Source organism: Gobio gobio (genome assembly GCF_949357685.1).
Source record: "Gobio gobio genome assembly, chromosome: 9".
Taxonomy (NCBI): Eukaryota; Metazoa; Chordata; class Actinopteri; order Cypriniformes; family Gobionidae; genus Gobio; species Gobio gobio.
The window spans coordinates 49,035,048-49,059,167 of NC_137115.1; the positions used below are offsets into that span (position 1 = coordinate 49,035,048).

The window sequence follows — 24,120 nt, forward strand, 5'->3', positions numbered from 1 at the left end:
AAAAGAAACACATTTTTGAGACACATTGTTATAGGTACTAAGAATACTACTTCTTAGGTAGGTATTCTTAGTACTCTACACATCAAGTATAGTATAGTATACTAAGTATACTTATACTATTTATTAAGTATACTTAATATGCTGTTCTTAAGTTTATATTGGTCAAAAGATTAAGTTCAAATATAGACCAAATATACTTTATTTTGGTAGCATTTTATTTTACAGTCCTGTTCCCCATGTACATACTATGTACTTATTACAGTAATAACAATAACTGGGTAATAACTAGGTACTAAACCCTGAACCTCCCCCAAAACCTAACATTAACCCCTGTAGTTACTTTATATTACCCAGTATTTAAGTACACTGTAAGTGCATGCAAGTACACATACTGTAAAATAAAGTGCAAGTCCAAATTTGTCTTTATACTTGTCAGAATAAGCCAAGCATACTTGCATATAAATTTGTATCTCTGATAATTACATAAAAAGTATACTCTAATTTTAAGTTTAAAATAAGTATTTAGTATAGCACAGTTGAATAAACTTTTTGTAAGGGAGAGCTACAGTGAAGGAATATTTCACCAAAAAAAAAAAAAATCTATCATTATTTGCTCACCATTATGTTATTCCAAATCCTTATGCTGTTGTTTATGCAACACAGTAATTGGTTACACATCTCTTACCATACAACTTACACTCTATTGCCAAAGGTGTTGGGAAACCCCTCCAAATCATTGAATTCAGATGTTCCAATCACTTCCATGGCCACAGGTGTATAAAATCAAGCACCTAGGCATGTAGACGCTTCTACAAACATTTTGAAAGGGTTTCTATGGATGAGCAGATGCATCCAAGCCTAACATCAATGCAATACAAAGCATCGGATACAGTGGTGTAAAGCCCACCGTCACTAGACTCTAGAGCAGTGGAGACGTGTTCTCTGGAGAGACGAATCACGCTTCTTTGTCTGGCAATCCGATGGACGAGTCTGGGTTTGGCGATTGCCAGGAGAACGGTACTTGCCTGACTGCATTATGTCAAGTGTAAAGTTTGGTGGAGGGGGATTATGGTTTGGGGTTGTTCTTCAGGGGTGAGGCTTGGCCCCTTAGTTCCAGTGAAAGGAACTCTTAATGCTTCAGCATACCAAGACATTTTGGACAATTTCATGCTCCCAACTTTGTGGGAACAGTTTGGGGATGGCCCCTTCCTGTTCCAACATGACGGCTCACCAGTGCACAAAGCAAGGTCCATAAAGACATGGATGAGTGAGTGGCCTGAGTCCTGACCTCTACCCTCTACTTCTCGTCCAACATCAGTGTCTGACCTCACAAATGCGCTTTTAGAAGAATGGTCAAAAATTCCCATAAACACACTCCTAAACCTTGTGGAAAGCCTTCCCAGAAGAGTTGAAGCTGTTATAACTGCAAAGGGTGGGTTGACTCTATATTAAACCCTACGGATTAAGAATGGGATGTCATTAATGTTCATGTACATGTAAAGGCAGACGTCCCAAAACTTTTGGCAATATAGTGTATGAAGCCAAATCAATGCTTTGTGCGAAAAATAGGCAAAATGTAAGTTGTTAATCACTGATATTCTGCTATATACAGTATATTTAAATTAATCATAGGAATACATTCTAATATATTTTATTTATTAACAAAAGAGTAACTGCAAACAGAAGATAACTGAATAAATAAGTATTTTTGGGTGAGTTCTCTCTTTTACTGTCAACTCTATTTCTTGTATCATATCTGGTAACACTTTCTATGTATTTCTGTTGTTACGATTATTTATGAGATGATTAGGGATGCACCAAATCCAGGATTCGGGTCCGGATTCGGCCGAATATTGGGCTTTTTGACAGGGTTCGGTTTCTGCCGAACCTCAGAATTTTTTCCACCTAACCCAAACCCTAGGCTTGCACTATGCGCGCCCCGCTGGTCGAACGTAATGATGCCGCCGTGGAAAGTGAAAATGGAACTCATGAACAGAAAATGTGGCAGTGGCTACTTTAAGTCAAAAGAAGGCGATTCAAGTCGAGCTACATGTTCAATTTGCAATGCCGATTTGTCTCGTGCTGACAAGGACCCTAAACAACATCCGATAGAATACGAGTTGTGCATGAAGGAATCTACAGACAGCAGCCAAAATGTATTTTATTTTACCGTGCAAACAGCCGCATATAGAACAGATAAAATATAAATAAAAATTATAAAATAAATAGGCCTACACTAAATATTTTCCCCTTAAATAATTACCAAATTAAGATGACAAAACGAAAATACACTGAATCCGTTAGCTTTGAAGAACCGGAATCGTTTTTTTTTTTTTTTGTCAAATAAAAATAGAAGGCCTTGGGTACCTCAATCCACACCTTGTATGTTTTTTGTTTGTTTGTTTGTTTGTTTTTTAAGAAACATGTCTAAGTGATGTGGGTTAGTCTGGAGCGCAGCCTGTTGACAGTTAAACCCGCGGCAGAAAACACAGAAAACAATCCTTCTGTCTCCGCAGCGCGCGAGCCTCGCCTGCTCTCTCCGTTGTGTTATTCTTTGAAACGAGGACGACCCGGGGAAATTTTTCTAAAAACCATCAGGAAACAGCGACGAGAAGAACATACGGGACAATGTTTACTTTAGTAAACTTGACCAAAACCACACTATTAAAAGCCTTAAACAAGGCTTTAGATGGACCTGATGTCCCGGGAATACAGAGATAATGCCTCCCTAGAGTGGCCAGCCTCGGGAAGCGCCGTTCATTTGCTTTCCACCAGTCAGGAGCTTGTACTACTGCTGTATTTTTCTGTCGAAATGGTCCCACACAGTAAGCTTTTCCATTGCTTCATTTTGCGAGATATATCTGGTTTGTGATTGCACATGTCGACGCGCTCCGTGAGTGAACAAATAACGCTATACAGCATATTTTTCTTAACCATGCATCAAAAAACAAACAAACAAAAAAGTGTTTAAACCGTTTAACTGGTAGTATTAATCGGTCAAAGTTCTTACTTTGGGTTAATGGTTAAATGGTCAATAGCATCCCGAAACTGCTGTGGATGTTGTTTACTTCGTTAATGTGTTTACTGTGATAATGGATTGAGGATGGGAGAAAGATTCGGTATTCGGTTTCGGATTCCGCAGAATCTTAACCAGTGGATTCGGTATTCGGCTGAACCCCAAAAAATCTGGATTCGGTGCATCCCTAGAGATGATACAACACATTATAAGGTTGTTTATAAGGCATTATGCAAGTATTGATGCATTAAGAATACCCTTATAATGCATTATAAATACAGGCTTCATAGAAAGTGTTACCTCAAATTTTCCCCCAGTGTTATCGTAATGGGATGTAATCCATCCTCATTTTCCAGCCAGTCTGCTCTTCCCAGCCACAGACCCCCCCACACCCCAGCTCCCTGCTTGCTCAAATGAAACAGCTCGGTTTGGAATCTCTCCTTCAACCAACCTTGAAGTATTTTTAACCCATTATGTCCTAATCAAGCCACCCTTATCGCTTGTCAACCCGCCACTCAACCTCTGTTTCAGACACACCCACACATAAACACACTCTCACTCCCACTCACATCGGTGTCGCCAGTGCGCCACTGGAAAGAAATGGTCAGGGCAAAACAAGGAGGCAGAGCCAGGCTAAACTTAAAGGTGTGAAATGTGAGGATGTTATCAGAGTGGTGTGAGAAAGACAGGCCAGAGAGTATCGAATGCCAGGAAGGAAGAGAGCAAGAAAGAGAAAGACACAGTAAAAACCAGACTTGTTGCTCAATTGGATTGTTTTCCCCCCACAGACAGTCGTGAGGAGTCGGTTCTGGGTAGCATTCCTCTGCCCAGCTATACTATCGCTCCTGTCGGACCTGAAGATCACATTAGCCGCAAATATGCCTTCAAGGTAAGATCTCATTTAGACACAGATAGCAACACAAGGAAACACTTTATTTTACAGTGTCATTGTCACATATGTTACATGTAGTTACTTCCAAACCCTAATTCTAACTCTATAGTAAGTACATGTAGTTACTCAATATTGCTCAGTATTTAAATGTATAATTATAGTGTAACAAAGACTACAAAGACTTAAAATAACAGTGTAACCCAACAGTCTTTCAAAAGAATGATATAAAGTATTCTTCAAATTGCAACTTTTAACCCTGTGCTATGCAGCAATGATGTTTACTTAACATTTCACCCAAAAAAAAGACATTCTGTCATCATTTAATTATTTACTGTCGAATACAAAGTGAGAATGTACTGTAGTTGGTTGTCATTACTCACCCTCATGTCATTCCAAACTTTATTTACAAAATATGAATCTCTTTTACTTCTTATTATTAACAAAAGACAATACAAGACAATACATCATAAATGTAACAAACACTGGGGGGGGGTTCTACAATTTTCTACATTTTAACAGATTTTTGCTTCATAGAAAATTGGATTGATTCAATATAATGCCCCATTTATGTCATTCTTGAATGATATAAAACTTTTGTGAACATGGAATTTTGCCATTTTGCCATTGCCGCTTATAGTTCTCCAAAAGACCAAATAATAAATGTCTCCAAAACAACACAAATTGGTCATAAAATCACAAACTTTTGGCCAAAACTGTCTTGCATATGGGCAGTGCCAAAATAAATGAACCACAGTTTCAGGGCTACTGTCACAAAAAGTGCAATTCAAATCAATATCACTTTTAAATTGTACAAAGTATTGTTTCACTGGGTAAATCCTATGTATAATTTTAAATGATACCTCTTTGACTTTGTTTGTAATTAAATATTGATTAGGTATAAGCCTGACCTTTTTCCATACAATATGAGTCTATAAAACAATTCCAATGCTAGTAAATACAAAATATTAATCTCCAACGTGCGTTTTTTCGCGTCGCTTAATAAAATTTAGGTTAATCCACTGGAGTCAGATGGATTACTTTTAGCAGGTTTTTACTACCTTTTTTACTAAGTGGTAGTTGTGTAGCTGTCAACAGAGGGACAGAAAGCTCTCAGATTTCAGTAAAAATATGAACGAAGTCTTATAGGTTTGGAACGACATGAGGGTGAGTAATTAATGACAGAATATTCAACATGAGCGTGAACTATCCCTTTAAATACAACTACAGTGAATGAGGACTGGAGCTTCTAAAAAGATACATTAGCACCAAAAAAACGACTCTTTACCCACTGTAGCCTTTTGAAGTCGTATAATGGCTTCGGGTGTAAATAAACCATTCGACTGTTAGCGACTTATATTTTTGTCTGTTTCTGATGTAATTCGATTACATGACCACCAGTGTTGTTATTCTTAACTAAAACGAATTAAAATCAAATTGAAATAAAGCAGAAATAAAACAAAATATGAACATTAGATGAAAAATGCAAACTTAAACAATTCAGAAAATGTTGCCTAGGCTGAAATAAAATAAGCCAAGTTTAAAGGTGCACTATGTAACTTTTCCGTCCGCTAAAGGTCGCCTATCCAAAACAAAGGCGTAATTTGATGACGCCAAGTTTGAGCGCAGAATCTTGGGACATGTGGTCTTCACCTCACAGCCGGTGGAAAATAATCGAGATAGGCAGAAATCATATTCATGGATACAATTATTAACGTTACTGTAGTATGAAGTAGAGCAGGACTGAGTGTTGTGGAGCTGAGGAACCGCTGGAGCGATTGTTAATAAGATGAACGCAACACACGCCTTGCAAGCAGCGGGACTTTTATTATGCCACAGTCGCCGGCGCCACTTCCGCTTTTCCGGTCATGAGTATGAGGTAGCACAGCTCTGTTTATCATATTAGATACATTTGAGTTTGTTGAAAATGATGTTATGACGTTACTCAACTGCTGCTATGACACTTGTTCACACTGCAGTGAGAGTAAAGCGTTTCTGCAAAATAAAACAGGAAACCGAGGGAAACTCAGATATGACGCAATTGACAGGCGACTCCCTCACACTTCCCGGTTCCTTGGTTAAAATGGCAATTTTCTCACGATTTACAAATAGTTGGAAACATTTGGAATATTGTAAGTACTCAACTGAACAAAATATATAACACTGGGCTAGTGCTTTTTGGCTATTTTACTAAAAAAAATGTTACATAGTGCACCTTTATGTATTGGAATTACTCAGACAAAAACTGAAACAAAACTAAATTTAAATATTTAAAAAAGGCAAAAATCAAATTATTACATTGATTCAATTTAAATAAATAAAAAATTGTGTTCCATGGAAGTCAACAAGTCATAAAAGTTTGGAACAACATGAGCATGAGTAAATGATGAGAGGATTTAAATTTTTATGGTGTATAATTGACAGTTGTCCCAAGCAACCGATCAACCGAAGTAGCTGTGTACATGTAGTTATCACAAAATAAACCCCTTCAGGGTGATTCAGGTTTATATAGTGCTAATGACCCACTGACTGTAAATACTCCATGCTTATTCATCTCAATTGTTTCGCAATAGCTGCTTCCTGTTTGCCAATCAGCTGTCTTTATGTTTTGTCATGTGCAATGGCTAATTACTTTGGGTCACTGTGCAGTTATGAATATGCATGCTTCATTATCTTGCATGGCTTCAGCCCTGTGTGTAGAATGCTGTGAAGATGCATGCAAAAAAGTCCATGTACTTCAACTTAAAAACTTGAATCTTAAAAGTTCAGTTGCTGCCTTAATTTTTTTGTATAATCAAAATGGCTGTACAAGTCATTTCAATTCATCTGGTCTAGCTGAATCTAGTTGAACCTTTTAGCGCACTCACAACACAGCATAGGTATTTTCATACAATATAGAATAAATGTTCCCCATGAAGGCTGTGAATTTTACATAACCAATTATCCGAGCTGTTTTTATACATAGCTTTTCTTATTCGGTGCCTATCTGTGCGAGTGTTTTTGTAGGCAAAGACTTTAGCAGTGGTTCATGTGGATTCATACCCTGCAGCTTGTGTGGTTCATTGTTGTCCTCATGGGGTTCATGACACAGAGTGAATGTATGGGTCTGTACTCATCCTGAAGGCAACAAGGTTACATAACCAGTCTACCTCTCTCTGCTCATCTCCTTCCTGCCCCTGTTCTCAGAGCTAGCGAGATTTTTGTTCAACGTGGGAGCAGAAGGAGACGACTTTCCAGTTAATGCTTAATGGTTTAAAGTGCAAGTTGATCTCCGTTTGCTCTTTGCAGCACTCCTGTTACACTTTTCTTCTTTAACGGATAGTTTTACACAGCCTACGGTGTCACGTTGTCCTCTGGGAGTGCTGTTTACAAAACTATTCACCCTTTAGGCGAGTACCCAGCTAACAAAATGTGTCCTTAGAACATTTGGCTAACGTTCCCTTTAAAGGGATATTCACCCAAAAATGTTAATTCTGTCGTTAATTACTCGCCCTCATGTCGTTCCAAACTCGTAAGACTTTCATTCAGTAGATCTTCGGAACACAAATTAAGATCTTTTTGATCTGCTGCCCCTCCATTGACAGCTACCAACTGACACTTTGACGCTTCAAAAAGATCGTAAAACTAATTCATATGAATTGAGCGGTTTAGTCAAAATTTTCTTAAGAGACACTATCACATTATATGATGAACGGATTGAATTACGGCTTTTATTTATATATATATACACATTCATCAACTCGCACATCAGATCTGGTAAACTAAATGTTTGCTTGACAATTCTCGTGTTAGGCAGCACGTTTTAGCTTCCTCAAGAACCAATGAGGTTCATTCTTGTGTAACGCAGCACGTTTGAGCTTCCTCAAGAACCAATTAGGTTCATTCTTGTGTAACGCAGCACGTTTGAGCTTCAGCAAGAACCAATGAGGTTCATTCTTGTGTAACGCAGCACGTTTGAGCTTCCTCAAGAACCAATGAGGTTCATTCTCGTGTTACGCAGCACGTTTGAGCTTCCTCAAGAACCAATGAGGTTCATTCTCGTGTTACGCAGCACGTTTGAGCTTCAGCAAGAACCAATGAGGTTCATTCTCGTGTTACGCAGCACATTTGAGCTTCCTCAAGAACCAATGAGGTTCATTCTCGTGTTACGCAGCACATTTGAGCTTCAGCAAGAACCAATGAGGTTAATTCTCGTGTAACGCAGCTCATTTGAGCTTCCTCAAGAACCAATGAGGTTAATTCTCGTGTAACGCAGCACGTTTGAGCTTCCTCAAGAACCAATGAGGTTCATTCTCGTGTTACGCTACACGTTTTGAGCTTCTGCAAGAACCAATGACGTTCATTCTCGTGTAACGCAGCATGTTTGAGCTTCCTCAAGAACCAATGAGGTTCATTCTCGTCTAACGCAGCACGTTTGAGCTTCCTCAAGAACCAATGAGGTTCATTCTAGTGTTATGGAGCACATTTGAGCTTCTGCAAGAACCAATGAGGTTCATTCTTGTGTAACGCAGCATGTTTGAGCTTCCTCAAGAACCAATGAGGCTCATTCTCGTGTAACGCAGCACGTTTGAGCTTCCTCAAGAACCAATGAGGTTCATTCTCGTGTTACGCTACACGTTTGAGCTTCTGCAAGAACCAATGAGGTTCATTCTCGTGTAACACAGCACGTTTGAGCTTCCTCAAGAACCAATGAGGTTCATTCTCGTGTTACGCTACACGTTTGAGCTTCTGCAAGAACCAATGAGGTTCATTCTCGTCTAGCGCAGCACGTTTGAGCTTCCTCAAGAACCAATGAGGTTCATTCTAGTGTTACGGAGCACATTTGAGCTTCTGCAAGAACCAATGAGGTTCATTCGTGTGTTACGCAGCACGTTTGAGCCTCCTCAAGAACCAATGAGGTTCATTCTAGTGTTACGCAGCACGTTTGAGCTTCCTCAAGAACCAATGAGGTTCATTCTCGTGTTACGCAGCACGTTTGAGCTTCTGCAAGAACCAATGAGGTTTGTTCTTGTGCATCAAGCAGGTTCGGTTGAGCTCAGTTTATATTTGCTAAACAGTGTTTAAATCTAATTAAAAGCCCAAATTCATTTTGTTCATCATATAAAGCAATCGTGTCTCAATTCGCTCAATTTATATGGATTCGTTTTATGAGTTCTTTATGAACTTTTTAAGCGTCAAAGTGTCAGTTGATGAGCTGTCAAGGGAGGGACAGAAAGCTCTCAGATTTCATCAAAAAGATCGTCATTTGTGTTCTGAAGATGAACGAAAGTCTTACAGGTTTGGATTGACATAAGGGTGAGTAATTAATAACAGAATTTTTGGTTTTTGGGTGAACTAACCTTTTTTGAGGTCATTATTAAACACCAGATACCTCTGAACGAATCAGTTAATGTTACTGGAAGAACATTTGTTCATAAATTTGAGAGAACCTTGCCGGAACGTTAGCCAAAGTTCTGAGAACATCGCCTGTCAGCTGGGTATCTAGTAGTTGTATCATACACTCCGCTGAGTGTTAGGGATCATTTGCCGTAAGCTTCACACAAGAGAGAATGTTTACCTTGGAATCTGGATGTCGATTTTTAGCATTGAGTGACTCAGATGGGCAGCAGAGAGTGTGTAATCTGTACTAATCCCCTATGAAAAAGAAGGCTTACTGCGGTGAATTCTGCTCAGCCAGCAATCTCACCCCACATGCTGGTAGATAGACACGGCCGAGTGAGAATCTTTGACTGATTCGGCAGTAAGCTTCTAGATATCAGTACGAAGGTGTGAAAAACCTAGGCTAAGAGCTAAGCAAATTTTGTCTTTTGTGTTTCTCTAATGGCTTCTTTCTGTGGCCGTTTGTGCTTTGTGTTTCAGGCTGTTTTGAGGTCTGGCGTGCTGTTTTGTGCTCTTTCACTCCTGCTATTTATTTCTGTCACTCTTATCTTGACTGTGCTGACAGTCCTTAAATTATACTGACAATTTTCCAGCACTTGTATATATCCTAAACAGGAAAAGCCAGTAGGTGTTGGTTCAGGTGACCAGTCATTGTCCTCTATTTGCTGAACTATGTCCTTCTTCTGTTCCCATTGGTGGGCTTCCTGCCTGTGATGAGTGACTGACAGTCCAGAAAGGCTCTGAGACACATTCAGCATCATCTGTAAATAGGTACACTTTTAACTCTATGGCTTCACTACATTAACCACTGGCATGTGCAAACTCTTTGAGAATCTGTGTGACTTTTCTCACTGACAGCATTTCCTCTTTTTGAGATGTGTGAAATGATCCTTTACAGGAAATGATATCTACTGGAAATTTAAAGTACCCCTATTATGCTTCTGCGAATATTACCTTTCATGCAGTGTGTAATATAGCTGCCTGTGAATGGTCGTCTGCAAAGTTGTAAAGTCGAAAGTGTATGATATATAAAAGTTGTCTTCCAAAAAGACACTTCCAAAGGATGAGGATATGAAGAGTCAGTGCAACACAACCTTTTGACGATTGCTTCTCATATCTCTGTGAGGTCTAAATGGGATTTACAAATCGCTTATCCATTCAAGATGGGCTAACGTATGCGCTGTTACTGATACAGTTAATGATACAGTTTCCACATGTGCACCACAATAAAGTAGAAATATACACGTTGTTTTATATTTAGGTTCAGGTTGAATAACTAGTTCTTCCAATGTTTCATCATCGGACTCACGCTCAGATTAATATGGTAAAAGCGACGGCATCGTTTCTGTCTTTACAGTGTTTACAAACACTGAGGATTTTGGAAGCCTCCGGAGCTGAAGTTCGGATATGGCAATGGGCGTTTCATTTCTGACACATGCTATAAGCGGTAGACCAATCACAACAGACTGGGCCGTCTGACCAATATTTCTTGAAACGAGGGGAAAAAAAGAACGGATATGGAAAGCTCTGGCTTAATGTGGACGGGGCCTTATGTGGCGTTCACACCGGACGCGAATGACGCTTGAACATTTTTAGTTTACTCGCTTACTCGCTTCATTCGCATGTGAAATTCGCTTCATTCGCGCGTGACATTCACTTCACAACAGACGCAAATTTGCGTCATGGGAGGGGCTTCTGCCAGCCGGCTCGTCTCGTTGAGAAATGGCTGACATGGGCTGTGTTTACACATCTTTTTTGTTAAAATCTACTGTTAATCTGTGACAAAACGTAGTTTTAAGACTTTTTCAGGCGATAATGTAGTTGTTTAAAGCTCAAATCTGTGTTTTTGTTCCTATAATTTGTTCCCTGGCAAATCGTTTAGGCTGAGGGCAAAGTGAAGTTTCATTACTTTTTTATTTTTAGGCTATAACTTTACGTTACAGTTGTAGCCTACTAGCACTGACTTTGAATGTTTGACTGCATTGTTTACTTTATTTCATGTATAGCTTATTTTACCTTTTACTTATACTTTTGTATTATTGATCAAACATAAACTTGCATTTAACAAAAAGAGAGTTTTCACTCTTGTGAGTTTTCGAAAGTTGAGACCTAAAATGGTCATCAGACCAAATTTCTATGAGGCTCCGCACCTCCTCACTACTCCAAGTTTGTCCGCGAGCTGCCATGCTAAAGTGCAAACTGTCAACAAACACTTCCTCATTACATAATGCACAGCGCAGCTGACTACAAAAATGATCAGTACTTTTTGCAGTTGGGTCTGTTCGAGGTCGGATCACGTTCTCACCACAAACGAACCGCTCCAGAATTCGTTTGAAAGCGTACCGAGATCACTTAAAGGAGGTCTTGGTACGCTTGTTTGGTCCGCTTTTGGTGTGCACGCGAGTGCGATTGCTGCTTTCACACCTGACCAAACGAACCGCACCAAACGGGAAAACTAACTCTTGTACGATTCAACCGAACTAAATGAGGCAGGTGTGAAAGCACCCTAAGTAAAGAACGAGTATATTGTGAGTATATCGTGGCATTAAATCACGTTCAGTCCCTTGTACGTTAAGTGTGCACGAGTGTGCGCATGAGCAATAAGTTGTTGCAGTTCACTTAACGGCCACTGGTGTCGCTAATAACTAGGGTTTCTGAATTCTTCATATAGCCCCTTTAAGTAGTTAGTCTAAGTCAATTAGTCGAAAATCGAATTGAATCCAATCTCATTGTGGTTTGAATCGTTCTGAATTTGCATAGAATTGATTAATTGATTCACTGTCTACCCCATAGAGTGTAAAAAAAAATACGGACGACACGTCTTCACTACCGAGTCTGCGCAGTAGAGAGCAGGAAGTAGAGCCGTGATATCAAAAGCCCGCCCCCAAACTCTCACAGATGCAGAACAATGAATTATGTCGTGTGAAATAAACAGTTATGGAAATGTAGAAATTAAAGCTAAAGCTCCAGTATCCTCCCGAAATTCCCCCCAAAAAGTCTGTTGGTGCCTCAGTGGCAACTTCACTCAGAGAAGCCGTCAATCTCAGTTGTCAATCATGACGTCCCACACCACGTTTTTATAGCATCAAATAACTAACTAAAACCAAACTTATTTAAACAAACGCTTGAAATGAAATCATCGTGATAAAAACGTCCTAAAATGATAGAAGCCATCTTTGGGAAATAATTGTTTGAAGTGTAATCTGATCGCATCCATTAGAATACATGGAGGGGCGGGGTTTATGAGCTATACTGGGACCAGCCACCCAGTATAGGGTCGAGGTCGAGACGCTTTGGCTTCAGTTTTCAACACGAGTGCGGCAGGCTTGGTCTACCCAAAGATTCACACCCCTACTAGACAGATTTGCCATACACCTCACTAGAAAAGCTGATAGATATATCTGACAGATATGTATATTGCACACAGTGGAGTCAGTTCACAGATATTCAAAGCTCTCCTGATGTGGTTGTAAGCAAACCGGACAGTTAAACAAACGTTTGCCGTACCAGGGCGCTGCATACTTATAATGGATTGCGGATGACATAATAGAGAATGCTATTAATGAAAGCTAAAAGCTTCTTCAAATAGTCCTACATGCTGCAGGGTGCCAAAAAGAAAGGAAGCAGCATGCTATTGTTAACTCTTTGTTTTGTTTAGTCTTCAAGTGTGTGTACACAGCTGTGTTTTTGCATGCACATAGTTTTAGTTTGGATCCGAGTAATGATTTAATAACACATACTATTAAACTTTTGGTTTGTAATATGAAGTTAGTTCTATGAAGGCTAGTGTATATTAGCTAAGATTTTTCTTCAATATACTCTGCTGTTTAAAAGTTTGGGGTCGGTAATTTTTTAAAAATGCTTTTGAAAGATATCTCTTATGCTCTCCAAGGCTAATAGTTGATACAACAAAACAATATTTTGTTATAATAGAAAGTTTAAAATAGACAATATATACATTCTAAATGTCTTTACTGTCACTTTTGAACAATTTAGTGTGTCATTGCTGAATAAAATGCTAAATTTCTTTCCCAAAAGAAAAAAAATCTTACTAACCCCAAACCTTTGAATCATAATATAGATGTAACACACATTTTCTGTGGGCAGATATTTTTTTTAAAAAATGCTGATTTATAATACTTAACCTACCATATAAGGGGCTTTTATGTTCATACACATCGTTTTGAAGTTAAAGGGATAGTTCGCCCAAAAATGTTAATGTTGTTCCAAACCTGTATGACTTTTTTCTTCCAAGGAATACAAATGGAGATGTTTTCAACAATTATTAATGGGATCACTTTTCATACAATGAAAGCAGATAGTTACCAGAGATTTCAAAGCTAAATGTCATCCTAAAAGTAGTCCTTTTGCACTATATTCCAAGCATTCTAAGGTTATTAGGGAAAAGACTGAAGTCATAATCCACTGAAATCTGCCCTAGGAATGAAACCAAATGCCATTGATTGTCAGCAAGTTTGTATATACGGAAGTATACATGAAATATGAGAGCTATGACAAGATTTTTTTCAACTTAAATGTTTGGTTTGTCACATAAGGCTGTTAGAAGGCTTGTAATGGATAAAGTTGCATGCACTAGTTATGGTGTTTTTTTATGTATTTTATGGAGATTTTTAGTATTATACAGCCCCTGCGTGCTTTATGCTTTCGTTGTAAGGAAAAGAACAGCATGCACATTCATCAGAAAATCTCTTTCTGAGTTCTATAGAGGAATGACAGTCACTGGTTTAAAATGGCATGAAGATGAATAAATAATGACACTAATTTTACTTTTGGTTGAACTATCACATAAAGAATACGAGTCTCGTTTGTCCTAAGGAATTAGACGGGATATTTCACTGGTTGTTGGATGGTTATTTAGCATCCAGCCCTCTGCAGTGGTCCAGGCCCCATGCATGATTCAAACCGATCAGCCATCTGTCTGCGCTTTACTGCCTCATTGCAGAGCTTTCCCTCAGTGGACTATTAAAACACAGGCAGCAGCTTAGCACCTCACCGCTTGCTTTTAATGAGCCTGTCATGTAAACACACGTGTGTCTTCACACGTATGTGTATTTGGTCTTGTGCTTTTTGCTCACACCGAGAGAAAAAGAATGGATTAGTGAAGACGAGAGATCAGATGTCTATAATGAACTATAATAGTCTCTTTGTTTCATTTTACGTAATCGAATGCAGCAGAAGTTACTCTCTGAATCTATTTTTAATGAGGAAATTGCAGGCTGAGTTCATGTTAATTACAACAGTGTCTGTGCTCTCCTTTTGTATGGCAGTCTGCCTATGTTTTTTTCTTCTAGTTAATATAAAAATATAGTTATATATATATATATATTATAAATCAATTATATATACACCGATCAGGCATAACATTATGACCTAATATTGTGTTGGTCCCCCCGAAAACAGCCCTGATCCGTTGAGGCATGGACTCCACTAGACCCCTGAAGGTGTGCTGTGGTATCCAAGATGTTAGCAGCAGATCCTTTAAGTCCTGTAAGTTGTGAGGTGGGGCCTCCATGGATCGGACTTGTTTGTTCAGCACATCCCACAGATGCTCGATTGGATTGAGATCTGGGGAATTTGGAGGCCAAGTCAACACTTCAAACTCGTTATTGTTCTTCTTAAACCATTCCTGAACCATTTTTGCTTTGTGGCAGGGGGCATTATCTGCTGAAAGAGCCACAGTCACCAGGGAATACTGTTTCCATGAAAGGGTGTACATGATCTGCAACAATGCTTAGGTAGGTGGTACGTGTCAAAGTAACAGCCACATGGATGCAGGACCCAAGGTTTCCCAGCAGAACATTGCCCAAAGCATCACACTGCCTCCGCCAGCTTGTTTTCTTCCTATAGTGCATCCTGGTGCCAGGTAAGCCACGCATACGCACCTGGAAAGCCACGTGATGTAAAAGAAAACGTGATTCATCAGACCAGGCCACTTTGTTCCATTGCTCCGTGGTCTAGTTCTGATGCTCACATGCCCATTGTTGGCGTTTTCAGCGGTGGACAGGGGTCAGCATGGGCACCCTGACTGGTCTGCGGCTATGCAGCCCCATACGCAACAAACTGCGATATGTAATCTGACACCTTTCTATCAGAACCAGCATTAATTTCTTGAGCAATTTGAGCTCCAGTAGCTCGTCTGTTTGATTGGACCACACGGGCCAGCCTTCACTCCCCTCATGCATTGAGCCTTGGCCGCCCATGATCCTGTCGCCGGTTCACCACTGTTCCTTCCTTGGACCACTTTTGATAGATACTGACCCCTGCAGACCGAGAACACCCCACAAGAGCTGCAGTTTTTGAGTTGCTCTGACCCAGTCGTCTAGCCATCACAGTTTGGCCCTTGTCAAACTCGCTCAAATCCTTACGCTTGCCCATTTTTCCTGCTTCTAACACATCAACTTCGAGGACAAAATGTTCACTTGTGCCTAATATATTCCACCCACTAACAGGTGCCGTGATGAAGAGATGATCAGTGTTATTGTCTTCACCTGTCATAATGTTATGCCTGATCTGTGTATAATTAAACTTGCCTTTGCTTATATTACTTTTTTATGACTTATTTTTTTATTTTCAAATGTCTTTGCTTTACTCTTGTTGTGTGGTGTGGTGCTTATTGTAACCTTTGACTTTTTCATCTGTCCTGCTTTGATTACTTAACTGATAAGTTATGTTTAGTCGGTGTGTATGTGTGTTTCTTATCACAGTGTGGCGTTGTCTTGATCGTCATTTGCTCCTTGATTCATTCTGCATCTCGTCAGTATGTCTGCTGTGTTGTATTCCTTCACGCCTTTAATTAGTATGCAGAAACCTCAGATGCTCCTCTGGCCAACACTTATCTGCTGATGCAGTGTTTCTCCTTTTCCCAGGGCTGGGCTGATTTTAGTCCTTTCTCTCTTGCAGGCTACACACACAGGCATGCGCTCCTACATTTACAAACAAAGCTCTGTGATTGGCTCGCAGGGGGAGCACACTGGGATGAGGACGTACTATTTCAGTGCGGACACACAGGAGGACATGAATGGCTGGGTCAGGGCCATGAACCAGGCTGCACTGATGCAAACTCATACAGTGAAGAGGTCAGTGAGTCACAAAACTTTCCAAAATCATTTTCTTAATCAGTATTTTGGTCTTTCTGGCCAGGACAAATATGTTAATATCATGAAAACAAGATACATTTACTTCAGATAATTCACCCAAATTTACTCACCCTCAAGTTGTTCCAAACCTGTATGATTTTCTTTCTCCTGCTGGACAAAGAAATTGAATAAAGGCTTTTTATATATTTTCTTAAAATCCAGAGTGCCCTGGCTCCATATGTTTTTATGACAAAATAAAATATATTTTGAAGAAAATGGGTTACCAAACAGTTGATGGGCCCCATTGACTTTATAGGGTAAAATAATACAATACAATGGAAGTCAGTGGGGTCCCTTAACTGTTTGGTTACCCATATTCTTCAAAATATCTTATTTTGTGTTCAGCAGAAGAAAGAAATTCATACAGATTTGGAACAACTTGAGGAATTAATGAATTTTCATTTTCAGAATTCTTCTTGTTTTAAACATAAAACTCATAACATAATTTGTTAATGTAGTTCACTTAAAAAAAAATTTAAGAATTATGCATTTGAATATATACAATTTCCAATTATGTGGATTATGCTGTTTTATCACAAACAAACTAATAAACCTAATGTGATGCATATTTGTCAGTTATGCACATTAAACAGGTAAGAAACGGGTAAGATTTCTGTAATGGGACTAATAATCTGAATAATCAATAAATCCATTTTGTTTCAATTTCATACACTTTAAAGGGGTCATGAACTGAGAAATCAAATTGTCCTTGAGCTTTTGACATATAAGAGGTCGTCATATTATAAGAATATCCTGTAAGTTTCAGAACTGAAAACTTCCTTGTTAGTACAATAAAAGCTTTTATTGACACCAGGCCCAGCAAACGACAGGTTTTTCAAAGTGGGCGGGATCTATGACGTCAAAGGGAGGCAAGCACCGCCTCTGCTGAAGAAGATCAACACCTACTTCATCACTGCCTGTTTAGCCCCGCCCACCGATTCATGCATGACATGAATAGAATAGGTAGCCTAAGTAACATAGGCCAATGTGGTGTTAAACCAGATCGAGCTACCAAGCAATAAACATGCCGTTGAGGATTACAAAATATTGTGCAGTGCCTGGGCTCGACAGTAATGCAACATGTAAGTAACTGTGTTCATTCTAATGCCTGATCTGAGATGATTCATGTAGTCAGATGTTCTTCGTCTGTGTGTCAGTAAATCAAACCAGTGACTAAACGTCAGCTTGCGTTGTTTCTCTTAGTAGGATAATCTGCTATTTTACGGTGATTAAATTCTATAAAGAAAGCGATCAGAGAAAGCTTCATTTGCAGTTGTTTGTGTAATAATACACAATATTTTAATATTAATATTTTATTTGAATAAAATTAAATAGATGTAAATAATTAGAAATGAGCTATGCCAAATGGATGGATATTTTATATGCAGTTAAAATACATAAATCTTTAATTTAATCTATATTTTAATTTATTACTTTTTTTATTGTAAGAAAATGCTGCTTCTGGTCTTTATACCTGGAAAAACTAAAAAGGTATGTTTTTATTACATTTTCTGTTAAAGGTGTCATGAATGGCTTTTTTTTTATATATATATATATACTGTTGTCTGGGGTCAACTTATGACGTTCGCGTGGTTTTTACATTCAAAAACATCATAATGAATAAATAATAGGCTATTTTCTGCCTTGGTTTTGAGGCTCTCTGAAACACTCGGATTTGATGGGCGTGCCGCACTGAACACTTGGAAGTAAACGCCCACGGCTAGGATTGGATAAGATTTGCATATTTAATGAGCTTCAGCTACCGTCAGTCCCAGGAATCGTCTGGGGGAAATGCTCAGAGGACTCGCAAAATATCAAACAAACACAATGATTAAATCACACACACACACTCACTCACTGGCGCGGACACACACACACACTCACTGGCGCAGACACACACACACACTCACTCACTCTCTCGCGCAGACACACACTCACTCACTCGCTCGGACACACACACACTCGCGCCTGGCCCATAACGTTACAAGTCACGAGTGAACCAATAACACCTTCTCCGCCCTGTGAGAGCGTGCTAAGGTATGTATCAATAGATTTCAAACGATCTGTAATGTTATGCAAAACTAACACATATAAAAAACATGTTTTAGCCTACTCACATAAGTGTGTGTTCAGAAGGAAGCTTATGCAGGGACTGCAACGCCATGTTTATAGCTTGGTAACACGGTTCTTAGTAGGGCTGTGCAATTAATTGAATTTCGATTTCGATTTTGCCTCCCAACGATCACCAAAATAGTACAATCGAGAAAAAACGATTATTTGCCATGTTCAGTTTTGCAAGAACACTCTTATTTTGTCTTGCGTTCTGAATGAAATGCGCATTATGATACTCTCTCAGTTCGTGAGTCTCGTGACTCGTGTGCATATCATCCGCTGGAATTTAAAAACTCGCCGCGAGTAAAGATGCCAGAAGGAGGGCAGTTACAGTAGCGTTTGGTGAGCAAAAAAGGCAAAACCAACTCCGTTGTCTGGGAACAGTTTGGCTTCGAGGAATCAGACGACTAGCAGAAACATGCTACGTGCAAGATTTGCTACATTGTAGTGGCTGCAACGCAAGGGAACACCACGAATTTGTTTAACCACTTGAAAATTAAACAGAGTGACCTATGACAATCTAATAAAGAAACAAAAACTGACGAGAGCAGGGGTGCCGTGTAAACGTCCTTTTTTCCCCTCATATTTTTCAAATAATTCTCTCTTTGTAAACTTTGCTCAATGCATGCGAGTGCTGCCATATTTTCGAATATGACCAGTCGTTTTCGCCGTCATCACCCGGGTTTAGTGCCAGAAGACGCGAATGAGAAGCCGCGCTGTGAGAAAATGTATCTCTGTGCGCTCATCCGAGAGCGCGCACACGTCTCTCAGCGCGCAAATACTGAGTTCTCTTTCAAGTCTTGCTCTTGAACGGACAAACTCACACAGAACGTATGTCAACATGTCCATCTTGATGAGTATCCTAGCAGACATAGTCTGTATATGCCTTAAGTGAACTTTATACAGTCGATAAAGACGACGCATATCCGATAATTAGGTCTTAAAGGGGCAGTAGCCTTTACTGCTGTCTGTTTAATGTCAAACAACAAAAGACAAGGACATCACTCACTGCTCTTGATTGAATAGCTTTTGTAAGTTTAATAGGATTAATCTTTAATTTATGCACTCAAATATGCAATGTTATTTTACATTTGATACATTTCTGTACCTGAAAACTAATGTTAGACGTACCTGAAAAACCTGAAAAGCATATATAGCCGAACCATATTGTTGATCTTATTTATTTGTGGTTATCATTTTTACGTGAATACTTTTATACTTTGATTTGAATATATGTTATATTATTTATTTTAATAGTTCAAAAAGTACAACAGATGTTACAATTTCAATTGAATTGTTGAAAGGTGTATTTTTAATAAATACAACACATTCCCAAAGTCATGTGAAATAATCGTGTTACATAATCGTGATTTCAATATTGACCAAAATAATCGTGATTATGATTTTTTCCATAATCGAGCAGCCCTAGTTCTTAGCTCACGAGTTGGTGGGCGGGACTACAGAGTAGAGGTAAGACCTTAAGCCCGAGCCCGAGTCAGAGCCCGACCCGGCCCGAAATTAGGGTCGGGTCGGGACTAAAATGTCAATCATTACGTTCGGGTCGGGTCGGGCCGGGCTTCTTTCTCGCTGACTTTTTTAATAAATATATTTTTATAAAAATGTATACTAAACTAAGGAATACTTGTTATAAATAAATATTTTGGATAAAACAGAGAAGGCGATGGTAATTGCTATATAACTACTACTAAACAGGAAGAGCAGAGCCAGAGCACGCTTTGTGCACGACACGTGTCGTGAATGTAATCTACCCTCCGCATGTCCCTCCGCATCTATTCTATTTTGACCAGGTATCCCCGATATGGAGCAGCAAGAAGTCAAGGATAAACTTAAGACAGGGGAATTGAAAAGGCAAACACGCACCGCCGGTAAGAGTGAAGTGTGGAAAAGCTTCAAATTGATAGTGGAAAATGATACAGAAACTTGTTTTGGCTTCGCTGAATGTAGTCAGTGTGGCGCTTTGCTTTCATTTGAGAGCAAAAAGACTGGCACCTCGACGCTGTTTGACATTTTTTGTATTATACATTCACTAAGCTTTTGCTTTTTATTCAAACATGATAGTTTTTCTTGTTTTCTTTCTTGTCTGAGTTATTTGTAATTATTAGAAGGCTTATTTTTACGCATTTACGCACTTTGATTGGTTCTTTATTTTTTTTAATAATGGTCTTAACACATTATTTTTGTTCTTATTTATTAAAATTAGTAATGTTGTATTTTATCTAGCTTGCCTATTTATATATTATGTTAAATTACTCTTTACAGCAGGTCTGTTCTTACGTTAGGGACCTATAGTGTGATTTTTTTTATTCTAAAAGCGTGTTCCTGAAAATGTTCCTATTTATTTTGTTTCAATGCTTCTTAAAGCAGGTTGTTTTTTGTATGTTCCAATGCAAATCATTAAAATAAAGAATGTTATTCTTTATTAATTTATCTAGTTTATTTATGTAGATTTATTGTATTTCTGTGTTCTTGCTCTTAGATCATTTCGTTAGCTTTTCCATTTTCAGACCAAATTAAAGATAGAGAAAATTAAAGCTTTTATTTTAAATTTCGTTTAAACAAAACTATAGAAATAACAATTTCATATATCTTTTCCCATTTATTAGATTTGCATTATTCTATTTAAAGCCTAGTGGGTTGCAGTATTTCTCCGCATAATTAAGCGAGTGCGTGTTCCAGCGTTATTTCGTTGTGCAAATGCATTTATCATGATCATAAAAATATGTAGATTATTTAAATTTTTTGCATTTTTTTTCTGCCAAAAATACTATGGGATAAATTGAAATTTCGGGTTTGCTTCGGGCTCGGGCCTGCAAATCAAGTTAATTGGTCGGACTCGGGCTGGGTCGGGCTTTAATGCCCGCGGGCCCGGGTGGGGTCGGGCTGGATTTTTTAGGCCCGATCTTACCTCTACTACAGAGGCATATTTATCTGTAGAGACGGCGTCTAGGTCCTGTTACGTAAGAGATCCGCATATTCTGAGAGCTCTCGTTTTCTGGGCCTTTTCTTTGACTAACAAGGAAGTTTTCAGCTCTGAAACTTACAGGATATTCTTATGTTACCATGACCTTTTATATATCAAAAGCTCAAGGAAAAGTTGATTTCTCAGTTCATCACCCCTTTAAAATCTAAAACGAGGTTTGTGTCATGGAACATTTATTTGCTGCTGTTTCATTAAAATTGTGTGTGTGTGTGTGTGTGTGTGTGTGTGTGTGTGTGTGTGTGTGTGTGTGTGTGTGTGTGTGTGTGTGTGTGTGTGTGTGTGTGTGTGTGTGTGTGTGTGTGTGTGTGTGTGTGTGTGTGTGTGTGTGTGTGTGTGTGTGTGTGTGTGTGTGTGTGTGTGTGTGTGTGTGTGTGTGTGTGTGTGTGTGTGTGTGTGTGTATACAGGTTTAGCTATACATGTGAGGGCAATTTCCTGACTTATATAGTAAAATATTATGACAACCGACTATAGTTGAGGACATTTTACTGGTCCTCTCCTCACTAGTTAAAAGAGCTTATAAATCATCCGAAACATGTTTGTATTTAAATCTAATGTTTTGCACATTTCTGTGATGGGTAGGTTTAGGGGGTCGGGTTAGGCCATAGAAAGTATCATTAACATGATATTAAATCAATGGAAGTCTATGCCATGTCCTCACTAATATAGTGAAACACGTGTGTGTGTGTGTGTGTGTGTGTGTGTGTGTGTGTGTGTGTGTGTGTGTGTGTGTGTGTGTGTGTGTGTGTGTGTGTGTGTGTGTGTGTGTGTGTGTGTGTGTGTGTGTGTGTGTGTGTGTGTGTGTGTGTGTGTGTGTGTGTGTGTGTGTGTGTGTGTGTGTGTGTGTGTGTGTGTGTGTGTGTGTGTGTGTGTGTGTGTTTGTGTTTACAGTACTGTTGAGTGCAATCTTCACCAGCTTGTGTCAAGGGATGTTGTGAGTCTGTAAGAGTTTGTCAGGCCATCAGTCTTGTTGACTGACAGCGATGCTACAGTGTGTCTTGTTCTGCCAGAGCAGAAGACCAGATGGGTAGTGAGCAGTGACTCAGCTTTCTGTCTCTCTGCTGTCTGGGCCGTCAGTCACTGAGTCCATGTTGGTTGAGTACTCAAGTAGACAAAATGACCAAAATACCCATCCGTAGTTTAGATACTAGAAACATGAAATGGGAAAAATCGGGTGTCCCGCTGTTTAGGATTGTCAGTTCCAACCGACAGTGTGAATGTAGGCTGCATAAACATGAATATGGTTTCACCAGTGTGAGCATCTCAAACATTGATATTTTCCTTTGCCACACGTAATGCTTGTTTTCCCAATTTCAGCATATATAGACTGCATAGTTTGCTGTCTCTGACTCTCTGCTGGTGATGTCGTTAACCAAGGCACCAAATTGGGATCATGGCAGGATCTTTGAGTTGTCATAGCAGCCCACCACTAATGAGAGCGGTGTCAGCTTGAGCTGGCAGCCAGCCAGGCAGAAAATTCGACTGCGATAGTCCAGGATAAAAAGTCATTTCTTTTCATAACTCTATTTAGAGACTCATAGAGTGGCTTTTCGTTCTCATAAATGCTCTTATGTTTGTGTTTTGTCCTTTGTCAGAGTTTTATTGCATATACTATTTGTTTGGTGATTTAAATGGAATCAGTCATGTTTACGCCTTTGCGTTTCATGTCCGAATGTGGGAGTCATATTTTCAGAATCTCTGTTGGCTTTGTTTCAGGTTCTCCAGGTTCGAGTCCCGCTTGGAGCGGGCGGGTCGAACAGGAGGGGTTACATTGGTGCTGTGACCCGGATGGGAGTGAAGTTTAGGGGGGTGAGTGTAACGGAGGCCAGCTAGTAGTTGTTGTGTGAGAAAACCTCACTCCTCTGATCTCAAGAGACGCTCTAGGGTTGCAGGCTTTAGCCTCCTTGTTAGAGCGTCTGACTCTCATGCCATAGGAACCGGGTTCGAGTCCCGCTTGGAGCAGGCGGTTCGAACAGGAGGGGTTACATTGGTGCCGTGACCCAGATGAGATTGAGGTTTAGGGGGGTGAGTGTAACGGAGGCCAGCTAGTAGTTGTTGTGTGAGAAAACCTCACTCCTCTGATCTCCAGAGACGCTCTAGCGACTGACGCTAGAGGTTGCAGGCTTCAGCCTCCTTGTTAGAGCGTCCGACTCTCATGCCGGTGGAACCGGGTTTGAGTCCTGCTTGGAGCGGGCGGTTCGAACAGGAGGGGTTACATTGGTGCCGTGACCCAGATGGGAGTGAGGTTTAGGGGGGTGAGTGTAACGGAGGCCAGCTAGTAGTTGTTGTGTGAGAAAACCTCACTCCTCTGATCTCCAGAGATGCTCTAGCAACTGATGCTAGAGGGTTAGCCTCCTTGTTAGAGCGTCCGGCTCTCATGCCAATCTAGGATTTGTTGATCTGGGTTTTATTTTAAATCGAGTTGTTGCTGGCGAACCTGGGTTCGAGTCCCGCTTAGAGCGGGCAGGTTCGAACAGGAGGGGTTATACTAATAGTAACCTTTATTTGGATAAATCATACTTGAACAGTTTGAACAGCATTGAGAAGAAGTTCACTTAATTGTATTGA

The 24,120-nt window shown here is 39.6% G+C and overlaps 1 protein-coding gene across 14 annotated transcripts in view; it reads left to right on the plus strand.

The window, feature by feature from the left end:
- plekha7a (pleckstrin homology domain containing, family A member 7a) overlaps window positions 1-24,120 on the plus strand; it is a 159,947-nt gene that overhangs the window by 102,151 nt on the left and 33,676 nt on the right. For 7 of the 14 annotated variants that reach the window (XM_079825010.1, XM_079825014.1, XM_079825002.1 and 4 more), the window contains 2 exons: window positions 3,770-3,905; window positions 16,206-16,381. In XM_079825010.1, coding sequence (XP_079681136.1) covers window positions 3,770-3,905; window positions 16,206-16,381 — 312 coding nt within the window. Of the gene's footprint in view, window positions 1-3,731; window positions 3,906-16,205; window positions 16,382-24,120 lie in introns of all 14 variants that reach the window. The other 7 variants (XM_079825015.1, XM_079825005.1, XM_079825004.1 and 4 more) reach the window with 2 other exon arrangements.